The sequence below is a fragment of the Nomascus leucogenys genome, chromosome 2 (assembly GCF_006542625.1).
Source record: "Nomascus leucogenys isolate Asia chromosome 2, Asia_NLE_v1, whole genome shotgun sequence".
In the NCBI taxonomy this organism is placed as follows: Eukaryota; Metazoa; Chordata; class Mammalia; order Primates; family Hylobatidae; genus Nomascus; species Nomascus leucogenys.
This window is the reverse complement of record NC_044382.1, coordinates 47,026,022-47,038,532: the sequence shown is the minus strand read 5'-3', so window position 1 is coordinate 47,038,532 and position 12,511 is coordinate 47,026,022. Positions and strand designations below refer to the sequence as shown.

At 39.1% G+C, this 12,511-nt stretch overlaps 1 protein-coding gene across 3 annotated transcripts in view; it reads left to right on the top strand.

Annotated features, from left to right (window-relative positions):
* Positions 1–12,511, top strand: part of HYDIN (HYDIN axonemal central pair apparatus protein) — a 442,024-nt gene that overhangs the window by 82,739 nt on the left and 346,774 nt on the right. For all 3 annotated transcript variants that reach the window (XM_030829570.1, XM_030829576.1, XM_030829580.1), the window contains one exon: positions 7,706–7,830. In XM_030829570.1, the coding sequence (XP_030685430.1) occupies positions 7,706–7,830 (125 nt within the window). The remainder of the gene's footprint in view (positions 1–7,705; positions 7,831–12,511) is intronic.

Here is a 12,511-nt window from a genome sequence, read left to right as displayed (position 1 = left end):
ATATGCAAATCCTACACCTTCATAAGACACAAGTTCAAGTTATGAATGTCCTAGAGAAACTTTGTTCCTTTAATTGAAAACTCAGACACTTTTTCTTTTGCTGATGGGAGTGTGTTTGGGGAGTCCTTCACATTTCTCAGGTTTATACAGGGATCTGGTACCAGTCCCCTAACTTGACCATTGTGAGGCCTTGTCTCCTGCTCCAGCAGGGCTATTAAAAACCCAGGCTTCTGGGCTACTGGGAACCCAGGGCAGACCTATCATTAGCTCAGTGGCTTACTGCTGTGGTTCTTAGGTTCCTCTTTGTTTTGGAATGGTATGAGTTTTTCTTATTCTTGTGCATGCTCAGTTATGCATTTATTTACATTATCTTTTATCCAGTCTTTCTAGGTATTTTCTGGTGGGAGGGTTTTCAAGTGACCCAGTTTGCCATACTGTAGGTAGCAGCACTGCCATATTGCCAGTTGAGGGCACATCCTTTGGGAAGGAATTTGTGTTTATTTCTCCAAGTACTCTAGATGAATCACTCTCTTTGAACTATTTCATGTAGATCCACATTTCTGTCTGATATCCTATTTCTCCTGGCTGAAAACTACCTTTAATATTTCTTGTAGCATGAGTCTACTGTAAATTCTCTATTTTTGTTTATCTGGAAAAAAAAGTCTTTATTTTTCCTTCATTTTTGGAAGATATTTTTTTCACCATGTAGAATTCTGGGCCAACAATTGTATACAGATTTTTTCCCCAGTACTTTAAATATTTCGCTCAATTGTCCTTTGACTTACATTTTTCTAATGAGAAGTCTGCTGTGATTCTTATCTTTGTTCCTCTGTATGTAATTATCTCTTTTTCTTGGGCTACTTGCATGATTTATTTGGTTTTCGCAGTTTGGAAATGATGTGTCTAGGTGTAAGTTTTGTTTATGTTTTGCTTTTTGTTTTAAGGATTTTGTTTTGCTTTTGCTTGGTTTGGGTTTTAATTTTGCTTGAGGTTCTCTGAGCTTCCTGAATCTTTCATTAATTTTGGAAAATCTCAGCTATTATCTCTCCAAATATTTTTTTTTTGTTCCATCCCCTTTCACTTTTTCTTCTGCTTGCAGGAAAGTTCTGCCTGCCCCAGGCGAAAGCCACAGTCTAAACCTTATGTACATATCCCATCCCCCTCGGGGGAAATGGGTTGTCTGTCTTTAGATTTCAGGCTATTTGATGTGCTACCTCAGCTCTCTGACAGGCACAAGAAAGGTTGTGATTTTGTTATTTATCTCACTTTTTCTCATGGTTAGGGTAAAAGAAACATTCCTTCCAGCTTTCTGCATCCTAGGTAGAAGGAAGATTCTAAACCACTTTAAATAAATCAACCACTAAAGGCAAAGGAAAAGTTCTTTTGGAACCCACTGTCTCCTGACATTGTTCATAAATTCTCTACGGCCTTGTTTGTCATCTCATGGCAAGCCTCGCATATTTCGATGGAGGAAAAGGAAGCAGGTTGTTCAACTGGCTTCCCATGAATTAGAAATAACCCATCTTGGCCTGGCACGGTGGCTTATGCCTGTAATTTCAGCACTTTGGGAGGCGTTCGAGACCAGCTTGGGCAACATGGTAAAACTCCGTCTCTGCAAAAAATACAAAAAAAACAAAAAAATAAGCTGGGTGTAGTGGTCCATACCTGCAGTTCCAGCTACTTGGGAGGCCAAGGTAAGAGGATTGGTTGAGCCCAGGAGGTTGAGGTTGCAGTGAGCCATGATCATGCCACTGCACTCCAGCCTAGGTGACAGACAGAGACCCTGTCTCAAAAAAAAAAAAAAAGAACCCATCTTTTTCAATTGAAAAAATGGTCTCCCACAACCACCATTCACAGTACCCATTAAAAACTGTTACACTGGTATTTTTTTTCTGTGAAAAAAAGAATCTACCTAAGGTGGAAATGCAGGTGAAGAAACATATCTTCCTGGGCTGTTTGGCTGAATTTGAAAAAAGCCACCCCAAAATGGCAATTTCGTGTATTTTAGATCCATGTAAATGTGAAGCAAAAATCACTTCACAGATTTAATAGTGTAAAGTTGCAAAAAAAATCTAAAATCTTTCTATCCATCTACCTATGAATATGAATTATGTTTTCCTAATATAGAAACAATTCTAAGGTAAAATGGGAGGCAACTCAGGGACTGGCCAGGATTTGTCAACAGTAGACATGTTGGCCCAGCATTGCCATTTTACGGTGAAGGGACTAAAGCCTGAGGAGTGAAATGACTTACCCAAACTCCTCCAGTAAGTTAACATCAAAACCTGGATTTGTGCAAACCTGGGCCAGCTCTGGGCTTGTTTGCCCTCAGGTCCATGTCTCACCATTCCCTGGCGCTGCTCAGTGTCACTGTGGGGTTTCATGAGCCTTCCTAGCCTCCAGGCTCAGCCGGATTCCAGCTAGGTTTGACCAGTCAGGGACACTAGCAGGAGACTGGAGAGTAGGAAGAAGGAAGAAGCCTCCTCTCTGTTTGTCTTCAGCAGAGTCCCCAGCCACCACTGCATCTGCTCCATGGTTGTAGCCACTGTCAGGCTGGCCTGCCACGGTTCTAACTTCTGCCAGGTGACCCTGGTCCCCAGGATCTGATAACACTTCCTCCTCTCCTTTTGCTTCCAGTCCAGGGGTGGAAAAAGCTTACCGCTGTTATGAATCTCGGAGCTGTCTCACCTTCTTCAGTTGGGTTTCTCGCCTCTCCCATCTTGTGTGTAACCAAGTCTCTCAAATTCCCTGTTTGCAAATATTTTTGTTTTCCTGTTTAGACTCTTCATGAAATAATAGCTTTATGTTTTCTCCACAAAATGCATGTTTTTCAACTATTATTGATTCTGAGTTGCCTCAAGTCCTTCCAGTCAGTCCCTTTTCTGTTTAAATTAGCCACAGCTGGCTTCTGTTGTTTGCAACTGAGAACACTGATGGCTTCAATGAGAAAGAATGTGTTTGAATTTGTGGTCACATCATATTGAATTAGAATCTCTAAGGAGATCCCCTGACAAAGATCCATTCTAAAAACCACACAGATGTTTCTGTTCCTAGACAGTGTTCTTCAGTTAATATGGTTGTTAATAGACATGGTAGAGCAGTGGATATAGTCTGAGAATTTGGAGTCAAAAGTCCGTGGTCCTGCCACTTTTAGTGTCAATATACAGCTAGAAATAATGTCCCACAGGAAATTGTTTAACAAAACAGATCATCCTTTTCTCATTGAAATAATGATTTCATTGAAATAATGATTTTATTAGTGGTTAAGTTTATAAAATGCTTATGTTCTTATAAATCACAAAAACTAAAACTTTCTTTGCATGTCTGGTACCCTTATTCGAATGTGAGCTTCTCAAGTGGAAGGACTGTAGCTAACGCTTTTCATTTGTGTGTCCCCAGCATCTGTCTAGAATAAATAAATGCCCAATAAATGTTTATAAGATGCCTAACCAACAATATATCACAAAGGCAAAACTACAACTATAAATTTCTACAATAAAATAAAACACATTCTCCAAGTACTATAAAATAAGCACAATGTTTTTACACTAATAAAAGAGGCTGCAATGCGCTATAACATGTGCAGAGAACATAAGCAATTATTGTTAAATTTGACCTAAAACTCTAATAGGTATCAGAATAACTTTGATGATTAAAGTAGGATTAACATTGGAAGGTGAAATAGAGAGGATTAAGAAGCAATTTGAAAATCTAAATACTCAAGTAAGGAATTAAACAAGAAAGATCATCTGAAGAATAAATACTAATGTTATATTCAATATTTAATATTGTAGGATCAATATTTAGCCTTCTGCTAAAATATTGAATCATTTGGATGGTTTTAGCTCTTAAGAAGAGCTCATAATTGATTGAACAAAAACTCAAATCTTTCTCATGTCTCATGATTTTTCACAAAACCAAACTCCCTCCAAAATTATTTGGTATTAATCAAGATGTGATATCAAAACCAAATATTTTGATAGACTGAACCATCCTTATACCCTTGAAGAACAACACCTTTTACTTCTTTGTAAGAGCATTTTCTGATACTTGATATTTTCTAAACCGTTCAGCCTGTCTGCATTTTAGTAAAATGAAATACAAAATCAAATTATAGACAATGTGTAACCACCAGAACTTAACACACGCTACCCAATTAAATCTGTTAGGCAACTCTAAGTAGCAACGGCAATCCCAGGTGATTATAACTACTGAAGAAGTTTGTGTAACCTAAACCCAACGATTAGCATAAAGGCAAAGTAACCCTTACCACTCCGTGGAACTTGGATTCCTGGAGGTCATACAGATGGGATACTAGTGTCACTTTCTCTGTAAAAATTATCAATAGTTTAGGTACTGCAATATAATAATACCAATTCATTTTAAAACTATTCTTTTGCTACCAAGAAATATTTGAAAATAAAATGGAAGTACAGTGCAGGAAGAAAAATATTAGGAAGTAGGGAGGCAAAGGGTAGAAGTAAATATGGTAGTGTTGTTCCCAAAGCCAGGAAACTGGGCCCAGTTCTCACTTCTTATTCTTACTGAGGTCGTAAGGAAGGAAACAACTTTAAGACTGGGAGACTCACTGTCACTTCCCACAAGGCACAGATTCTACTGAAGGTTTGCTCCTTCTCGTTGCACCACGATGTCATAAACACTGATAGTTGATACAAATATTTTTATTTACCTTTAAGAGTTTATTGTAATTCAATTAAGCAACGTCTTCTGAGAGGCTCTTGAGTAAAGAACCATGTATGGGGTGATGAGTGACACAAAGATGACTCATGATTGTGTTTTCCCTTCCCTCTCTTCTCAAGAGTTTCTAGCTATTGAGAGAGGCAGGCATGAAAACCAACTCAAGTACAAAGTAAACCACTGTAAAAACTAAAAGGGAAGTTATAGTCTCTGAGAGGAAAGAGATGCTATTCACAAAAGGGAGAATCAGGAAAGATTCTATTTAAGAGGTGACTTTGAGTCTGGGCTGTGAGAGGTGGCTTCAGAAGGAGTATGGCATGTGGGAAATGGCAAGTCAGCTGATGTGATCCTAGCAGTTCCGATTGTCTATGTGGGGACCACAATCTGGTGAGAAGAGAGAGCAGGTGCAGTGCTGGGGGAGGTTGTGGGTGAAGAGACTAAAGCCTGCCTCCCATCCCACCCCAGCACTGACTTGGAACATGACAGGTGTATAGGATATTTGGACAGATGTATGTGTGTAATGAAAATGCAAAAACCTGTTGGGAACAGATTGTGTGGGACCTGAAATGCCTAGGAGTTTGAACTTGATTGCACAGATGATGAGGACCGCTGAAGGTGTTTGAACAAGAGATTGATGTGTTATGACCTGTGTGTGTTTTTTACACTCTCTAGAGCAGTGTGAAGGAGTGAGGGGAGAATGATAAAAGCTTGAACTCATCGAAACACCCAAACACATCCACAGATTCATCACACAGCATCTAGAGGCTGCCAGTGAGGGAGATAAAAATAGCCATAACAAAAAGAATAATAAAGACTTGTATAGCATTTCCTATGTGCCAGGCATTATTCTAAGCACTTGACCTATATCAGCCCCTTTAGTCCTCACTATAACCATATGAAGTAGGTGCTATCATTACCCTCCTTTTACAGATAAGGAAACTGAAGGTTAAGTGACTTGCCCAAGGTCATGGCAGAGCTGGGTTTTGAATTCATTCGGTTGGCTCCAGATGTCAGGCTAGTAACCACTGCCCCAGAGTGCCTCTGCAGCAATGCCTGTGGTTCATGGTGGATCGGTGCCACAGGTATGGGGACAGGACAGAGGAAAGGAAGCAGGAAAATCAGGAAGTGAAAGGAGAGGATATCCGCTTATTCATGGGATCTAAAAATCAAAACAATTGAACTCATGGACATAGAGAGTAGAAGAATGGTTACTGGAGGTGGGAAAGGTAGTGGGGGTTGGGTGAGGAGTTGGGGAAGGTTAATGGATGTTAAAAAATAGTTAGAAAAAATGATTAAGACCTACTATTTGATAGCACAACAAGGTGACTATAGTCAATAACTTAATTGTACATTTTAAAATAACTAAAAGAGTGTAATTGGATTGTTTGTAACACAAAGGATAAATGCTTGAGGGGATGGTTATCCATTCTCCATGATGGGATTACTTCACAATGCATGCCTGTATCAAAACATCTCATGTACCCCATAAATATATATACCTAGTATGTACCCACAAAAAAATTAAATTTTTTTTTTAATTTAAAAAAAGAAAAGAGAGGAGATCAAGTAAAAAGTACCAGAGAAAATAACCAATTGCTCACAGTAGGGAGCACCTGAGGTCCTGTACTAATACTCTCAGATGCCACCCAGTGCTACCCTTGACATAAACTCTGTATCCTTATAGCAGAAAGCTTAGATTTTTCTGAAACTGAGTTCATCATCTAAGGGAAGATTTAAGGAATGACAACTCTAAGAACTGTTGTGATCGAAGTAAATAATCAGAAACAGCTCGGTCTGCCAGATGCATTACACAACACATTACTTTGAAAAACTAGCAATTTAAAGAAGTGGAATGGACTATGAAAATAATTAAATGGGCTGGGTTTCCTATTTAGGAAGAACTCTCTAAGTTATTTAAGGTATTTCACCATCAGATCCAGCTTCTCTCTTACTATTCTCTTCCAAAACAAACTATTTCCTGTTTCCAAATCAACCCTCACTCCCCACAATGTCTGCATCCCAAATTATATTTTCAAGACACAGAATTTGTCCTCAGTTTGCCTTTTCAAATGCACTCTCCACCCTTCTTCAGTTTGCTCTAGCCCTGGAGGCTGGCTTCTACAGCCTGGGTCAACAGCCCTCAACTCCCATTTCTGGCTCTGGTTGTGTTCACCCAGTGAGGGTCTGGTAGACAATGAGATAGGAGGGGATGTGAGGTCAGGATATTTTTTCCCTATTGTCTTCCCTGGGAGACCACCTAGGCTGCTGTCTCCCTTGGCTACATCTCCTTGCTCCCCATAAGGCAGCCTTCTCTTAGGCCTCTCCTTTCGGGTTTCAAAACCATGCCTTCTCCATGGCTCTTTTGTGGCAGTGCTACTGTTACCACCTGGGCTATTGCATCATCTTCTGTAGTTCCTCTACACCCCTCCTACCCTTTTAAAATAGACCCTCTGTTCATCTGTCCTGAATTATCCTAAGGCGAGTGAGGGTGCCATCCCTTTCCTTTTGGGGCTCTGATATATTTTTCCACTATGATGCCCTCTCTTCTGTGAACTCTCACAAAACTCGATTTTTATCCCTTTGAAGGCACTGTTCTTTTGAAAATGACAATATTTGCATACATATTTTAAGTCCGTTCCTTACAGCAATCTCAGTGTTTGAGGACAAAGGCTGGATTTTATTCATTGGCAGTCACCCTAACTTGGTGCCTGAGCCCAGCAGGGATACTCAATGAATGTTAAAAGCAGGGCTGAATGGCAAGGACACAAACAAGAATATTGTTGCATTGTTTAAGTTGCCCTTACGCTTGCTAATCTAATGCTGTCATTTTAACATTAAAACTAAAGTTCTTTCACATTAGGTAGCAAAAGTCTACTTCACTTCTGGATCATGAAATTGCAGTGCTGGGTCTGAGCTGTCTGCAGAACTAGAACTCCCGTCTCCTCTCCTCCCCCTCTCACACTAGTCAGAAATGTGCTCTGAGGATGTGCCTCTCTGTGTGTTGCAGGCCTTTTTCTGTAGAACCAGCTGTTGGAACTCTTAATGTGGGAGAGTCCATGCAACTGGAAGTGGAGTTTGAGCCACAGAATGTGGGCGATCACAGTGGAAGACTTATCGTATGTTATGACACAGGTATGCAGTATTCTTTGTTAAAAGTTCTACATATTAAGAAAGGTCAGATGAGAATGTTCTCATAAGTGGGAGCCAAGCTACGAGGATGCAAAGGCATAAGAATGATACAATGGATTTTGCAGACTTGGGGGAGAGGGCGGGAGGAGGATGAGGGATAAAAGACTACACATTGAGTACAGTATACACTGCTCAGGAGATGGGTGCACCAAAATCTCAGAAATCACCACGAAAGAACTTGTTCATGTAACTAAACACCACCTATTCCCCCAAAAAACCACTTAAATTAAAAATAAATAATAATAAGATCAATTTTAAAAAATTAAAAAAGAAAGGTCAGATGGGAAATACGATAAAGCTGAATAGGAAATGTTTATTTTGGCTGTTTTCAAGTAAGCTAAGATCCACAAGATAAAAAAAAAACAATGAATGCCTCCAGTAGAAATGATGCAGAGTCAGAAATCCCCCTAACTGGTGTCCCCAGTGCTTGAAAGCCTCAGGAATACAGGACTCAGGAAGGAGCCCATCCCCAGGAGCCACACTGGTGGATTGAGGTTGTCTGTATATTAAAATTTGCAGGTAATTTAATGCCCCATGGGTTTCCCATTTGACTTATTGTGATATTTTTCTAACATTTTAAAAATGTAAACCCCAATTCAGAATGTTCTTGTATATGTCCACTAGTCTATTAAGATCCGATTACTTTAATCCTTAGAACATGCAAATATCCTATGTAACATTTGACAGGAATATAGGACTGTGTCTGTTGCCACTAGCATTTTCTTGAAGGCCACCACACCCTCCATAATCACGAAAATTACACATTGTTGCAAATATTTAATTTATGGTCATGTAGATGGTATGTACATTATGCAGTCTGCAAAGTTGGCTTCCAAATTAATATTTTACATTACCATTTATTATTTTATGCTTTTTCTCATTTCCTTCTCACTTCTGCTTTACCCATTCATGTTGATTGACCCAGATTATCTGCAGAAGGGCATTGTAGGGAGAAAACAGAAGCACATAGCCGGGGAAAGAGTAAGCTAAGATCCACAAGATAAAGAACCCACGGAAATGATGTGGAGTCAGATAGAAATCCAACCTAACTGGTGTCATTGATGCTTGAAAGCTTGAGGAATGCAGGGCTCAGGAAAGAACCCATCCCTGGAAGTCATGCTGGTAGATTGGGGTGATCTGTGTGTAGATAGAAACTTGAAGGTACACCCAGAGAAGGAGCAGCACAAGGCATCTAGAGTGTAATTCGGAGTTGCTGGCTTTGTGGATGCGTATTTGAGCAGGACGACTCAAGCCCTTGCCTTAGGTCGCATGGTTAAGTGGCCCTAGCTCCACATTGCCCAGCAGAACAACGCCACAGACCAGCCAGTGATGTGGTCTGTCTGTTTTATCTATTAGTTTTAGCCACACTCTCTGGCTGCTAGCAACAGAAACTAGCTTAAGCAAAAGGGGGAATGTTTGACCCATGTAACCAAAGGGTAGAAGGCTAAAAGCACAGCTCATAACACATCGGGGCATCAGTTTTCCAAGATAGTTGTGTCATTTTACATTCCCACCAGCAAGGCATGAGAGTTCTAGTTGCTTCACATCCTCACCAACATGTAGTGCTGTTTTGTCAATTTTAGACATACTAGTGGTGTAAAGTGATGTCTATCAGTGGTTTTAATTTTCATGTCCCTAATGATTAATGATGTTGGGTGCCTTCTCGGGTGCTTACTGGCCATTCATTTATCTTTTTAAGTGTCTAAGACCTTTCTTTGCTTATTCTTTTGTTATTAATTTGTAAGTACCTTTTATTACTCAGTATTCTAAATACTAGTCATTTGTCAGATATATGTATTATTAATATTTTCTCCAAGTCTGTAGCTTGCCTTTTCATTTCCTTGATAATATTTCTTAATAAGCAGCGATTTTGAATTTTGACGAAATCCATGTTATCAGTTTTCTTTTCTTATAAGATTAACACTTTTTGCCTCCGTGCTAGGAAATCTTTGCCTTCTGCAAGATCATGAATATAATCTCCCATGTTTACTTCTGGAAGCGTTATAGTTTTAGCTCCGTGTTTAGGTTAATGCCTCATCTTTTATTTAATTTTTGTGTATGTGTGATGTAGAGGCCGTGTGTCATTGTTTCCCCGTGTGCATTATTTGCTGTTTTCCGTCTTGTTCTGGAATATGGAATACTCTATTATTCCAATACTTAATCTATTATTACACTGTTATTCATTCATTTTTACCTCTATATTTTCCATTTCTTTTCCTCTGTAGACTGATCTGGATACTTTCTTTTTATTCATTATTCCATTCAATAATCCCCTCTTCAGTGAAGTCTCACCTGCTGAGTTTTAACTTTTTAATTATTATTATTGTTTTTATTTCTGGAAGTTTTATTTAGTTCTTATCAAATCTGACTGCTCTCCCCTCTTTTATTTTTCAAGTTTCCCTTTGATTTCTTAAGTATATTAAATGTGGTTTTTTATTTTTTGTATCTGATAATTCAAATAAATTAAGTCTACTTATTTAGTTTGCTGTTTATTGTTTCTGCTGGTTTTCAACCAGGGTATCTTATGTCTTTTTGTGTTTTGTGATTTTTGGATTTGGAATTCCAACTCTGGGTAGGCCCTGAGCTTTATTTGCTGTCCTCAGCACATAATGCAATCTTTAAAGCAGAAATCCGAAGGTTCACAAAAGCCATTAGGGCAAAGGCCAGCCTTGGCACTAGACTATTTCTTGGTATGCTTGTCTTCACATTGATGTCCTTATTGTCCTATCAGGTTAGTGATCAATTTAAAAGTAGTTGTTAAAATACTTTCTCAGCCGACTGCGGTGGCTCACACCTGTAATTCCAACATTTTAAGAGGCTACAGCAGGAGCATTGCTTGAGCCCGGGAGTTTGAGACCAGCCTGGGCAACACAGCCAGACTTCGTCTTTACAAAAATAAACAAAAATTAGCTGGGTTTGGTGGTGCATGCCTGTAGTCCCAGCTACTTGGGAAGATGAGGTGGAAGAATTGCGTGAGCCTGGGAGTCAAGGCTGCGGTGATCCTGCCACTGCACTCTAGCCTGGGCAACAGAGCGAGAGTCTGTCTCTAAAAATAAATTAATAAATAAATAAAACAAATAAAAATATTTTCTCAAGTATTTCGACGAAGTCCCTAGTTTCATTGGCTGCCTGAAAGTGACTCCAGTGTATGCCTTTTTCACATTGTTCATTATTATTTATAGACTAGTTCGTTCTTTCCTACTACTTTATAGCCCTGTCTCTCCATCGTGTTATAAACATGGTTTATCCTTCCATGTGTTTGGTTTTCTTTACTTTTTCTCAGCGGTAGTTTTCTGTGTAGAAGCCTTGAATATTTTCATTAGATCTATTCCTATTCAAGTCCTTTCTTCACTTGTTCTTTAATTATTAATTTGTAAGCATTCAGTGGTTTTTGATGTTAGCATAAGTGGTTTTTTATTGTATTTTTATTGAGGTATAATTTAAATATAAAATGCACAGAGCATATATAGTTTGATAAGTTTTGACAAGTGTAACTACTACCTATGTACCCACTGCCCAGTTCAAGAGACAGAACCGCCACTGCCTCATGCTGATTCCCAGGCAACCCCTCCATCCTCCACCCAGAGGCTCTGATTTCTATCACCCTATATTAATTTTCCTTCTTCTTGGACTTCAAATAAATGGACTCATACAGTATATACTCTTCTGTGTCTTGTTTCTTTCCCTCAACATAATGTTTTTGAGATTTATCCATGTCCTTGTATATGGCAGTAACTCCCTTTTTATTGCTAAGAAGTATTCTACTGTATGGTTACATATCATTTATTCGTTCCCCTATTAATGTAAATTTGGATTTTTGAAGTTTTGGGCTATTATGAATAAAGCTTTAATAATCATTCTTTGGGAGGCCAAGGTGGGCAAATTACCTGAGCTCAGGAGTTTGAGACCAGCCTGGGCAACATGGTGAAACCATGTCTGTACTAAAATACAAAAAAATTAGGCAGGCATGGCGGCGTGTGCCTGTGGTCCCAGCTACTCAGGAGGCTGAGGCAGAAGAATTGCTTGAACCCAGGAGGCGGAGGTTATAGTGAGTAGAGATCACGCCACTGTACTCCAGCCTGGGCAACAGAGCGAGACTCCATCTCCAAAAATAAAAAATAAAAAATAAAATAACCATTCTTGCACACATCGTGTGTGTGTGCATGTATGTGTGTGTGTGCAGATATACATATGTTTTTACTTCTCTTGGGTAAATATTTAAAAGTAGAATTGCTGAGTCATAGAGTCATCATATGCTTAACTTTGTAAGAAACTTCCAAATGGTTTTCTGAAGTGGTTGAATCATTTTATTTATATTCCCACCAGCAATGAATGTATGAAACTCCACATTCTCATCAACTCTTGGTCATGTCAGTCTTTTAATTTTAGCCATTCTACTCGGTATAAAGTGGTACCTTATTTTGGTTTTAATTTGCATTTTTCTAATAATGAGTGATGTTGAGTGTCTTTTCATGGGCTTTTGCCCATTTTGATGTCTTTTTTTCTGAAGTACATGTTTAAGTTTTTTGCCCATTCTTTATGGGGTAGTTTATCATTTTGTTGTTGACTTGTAGTTTTAAAAAACATATTCTTGGCCAGGCGTGGTGGCCTGTAATCCCAGCAC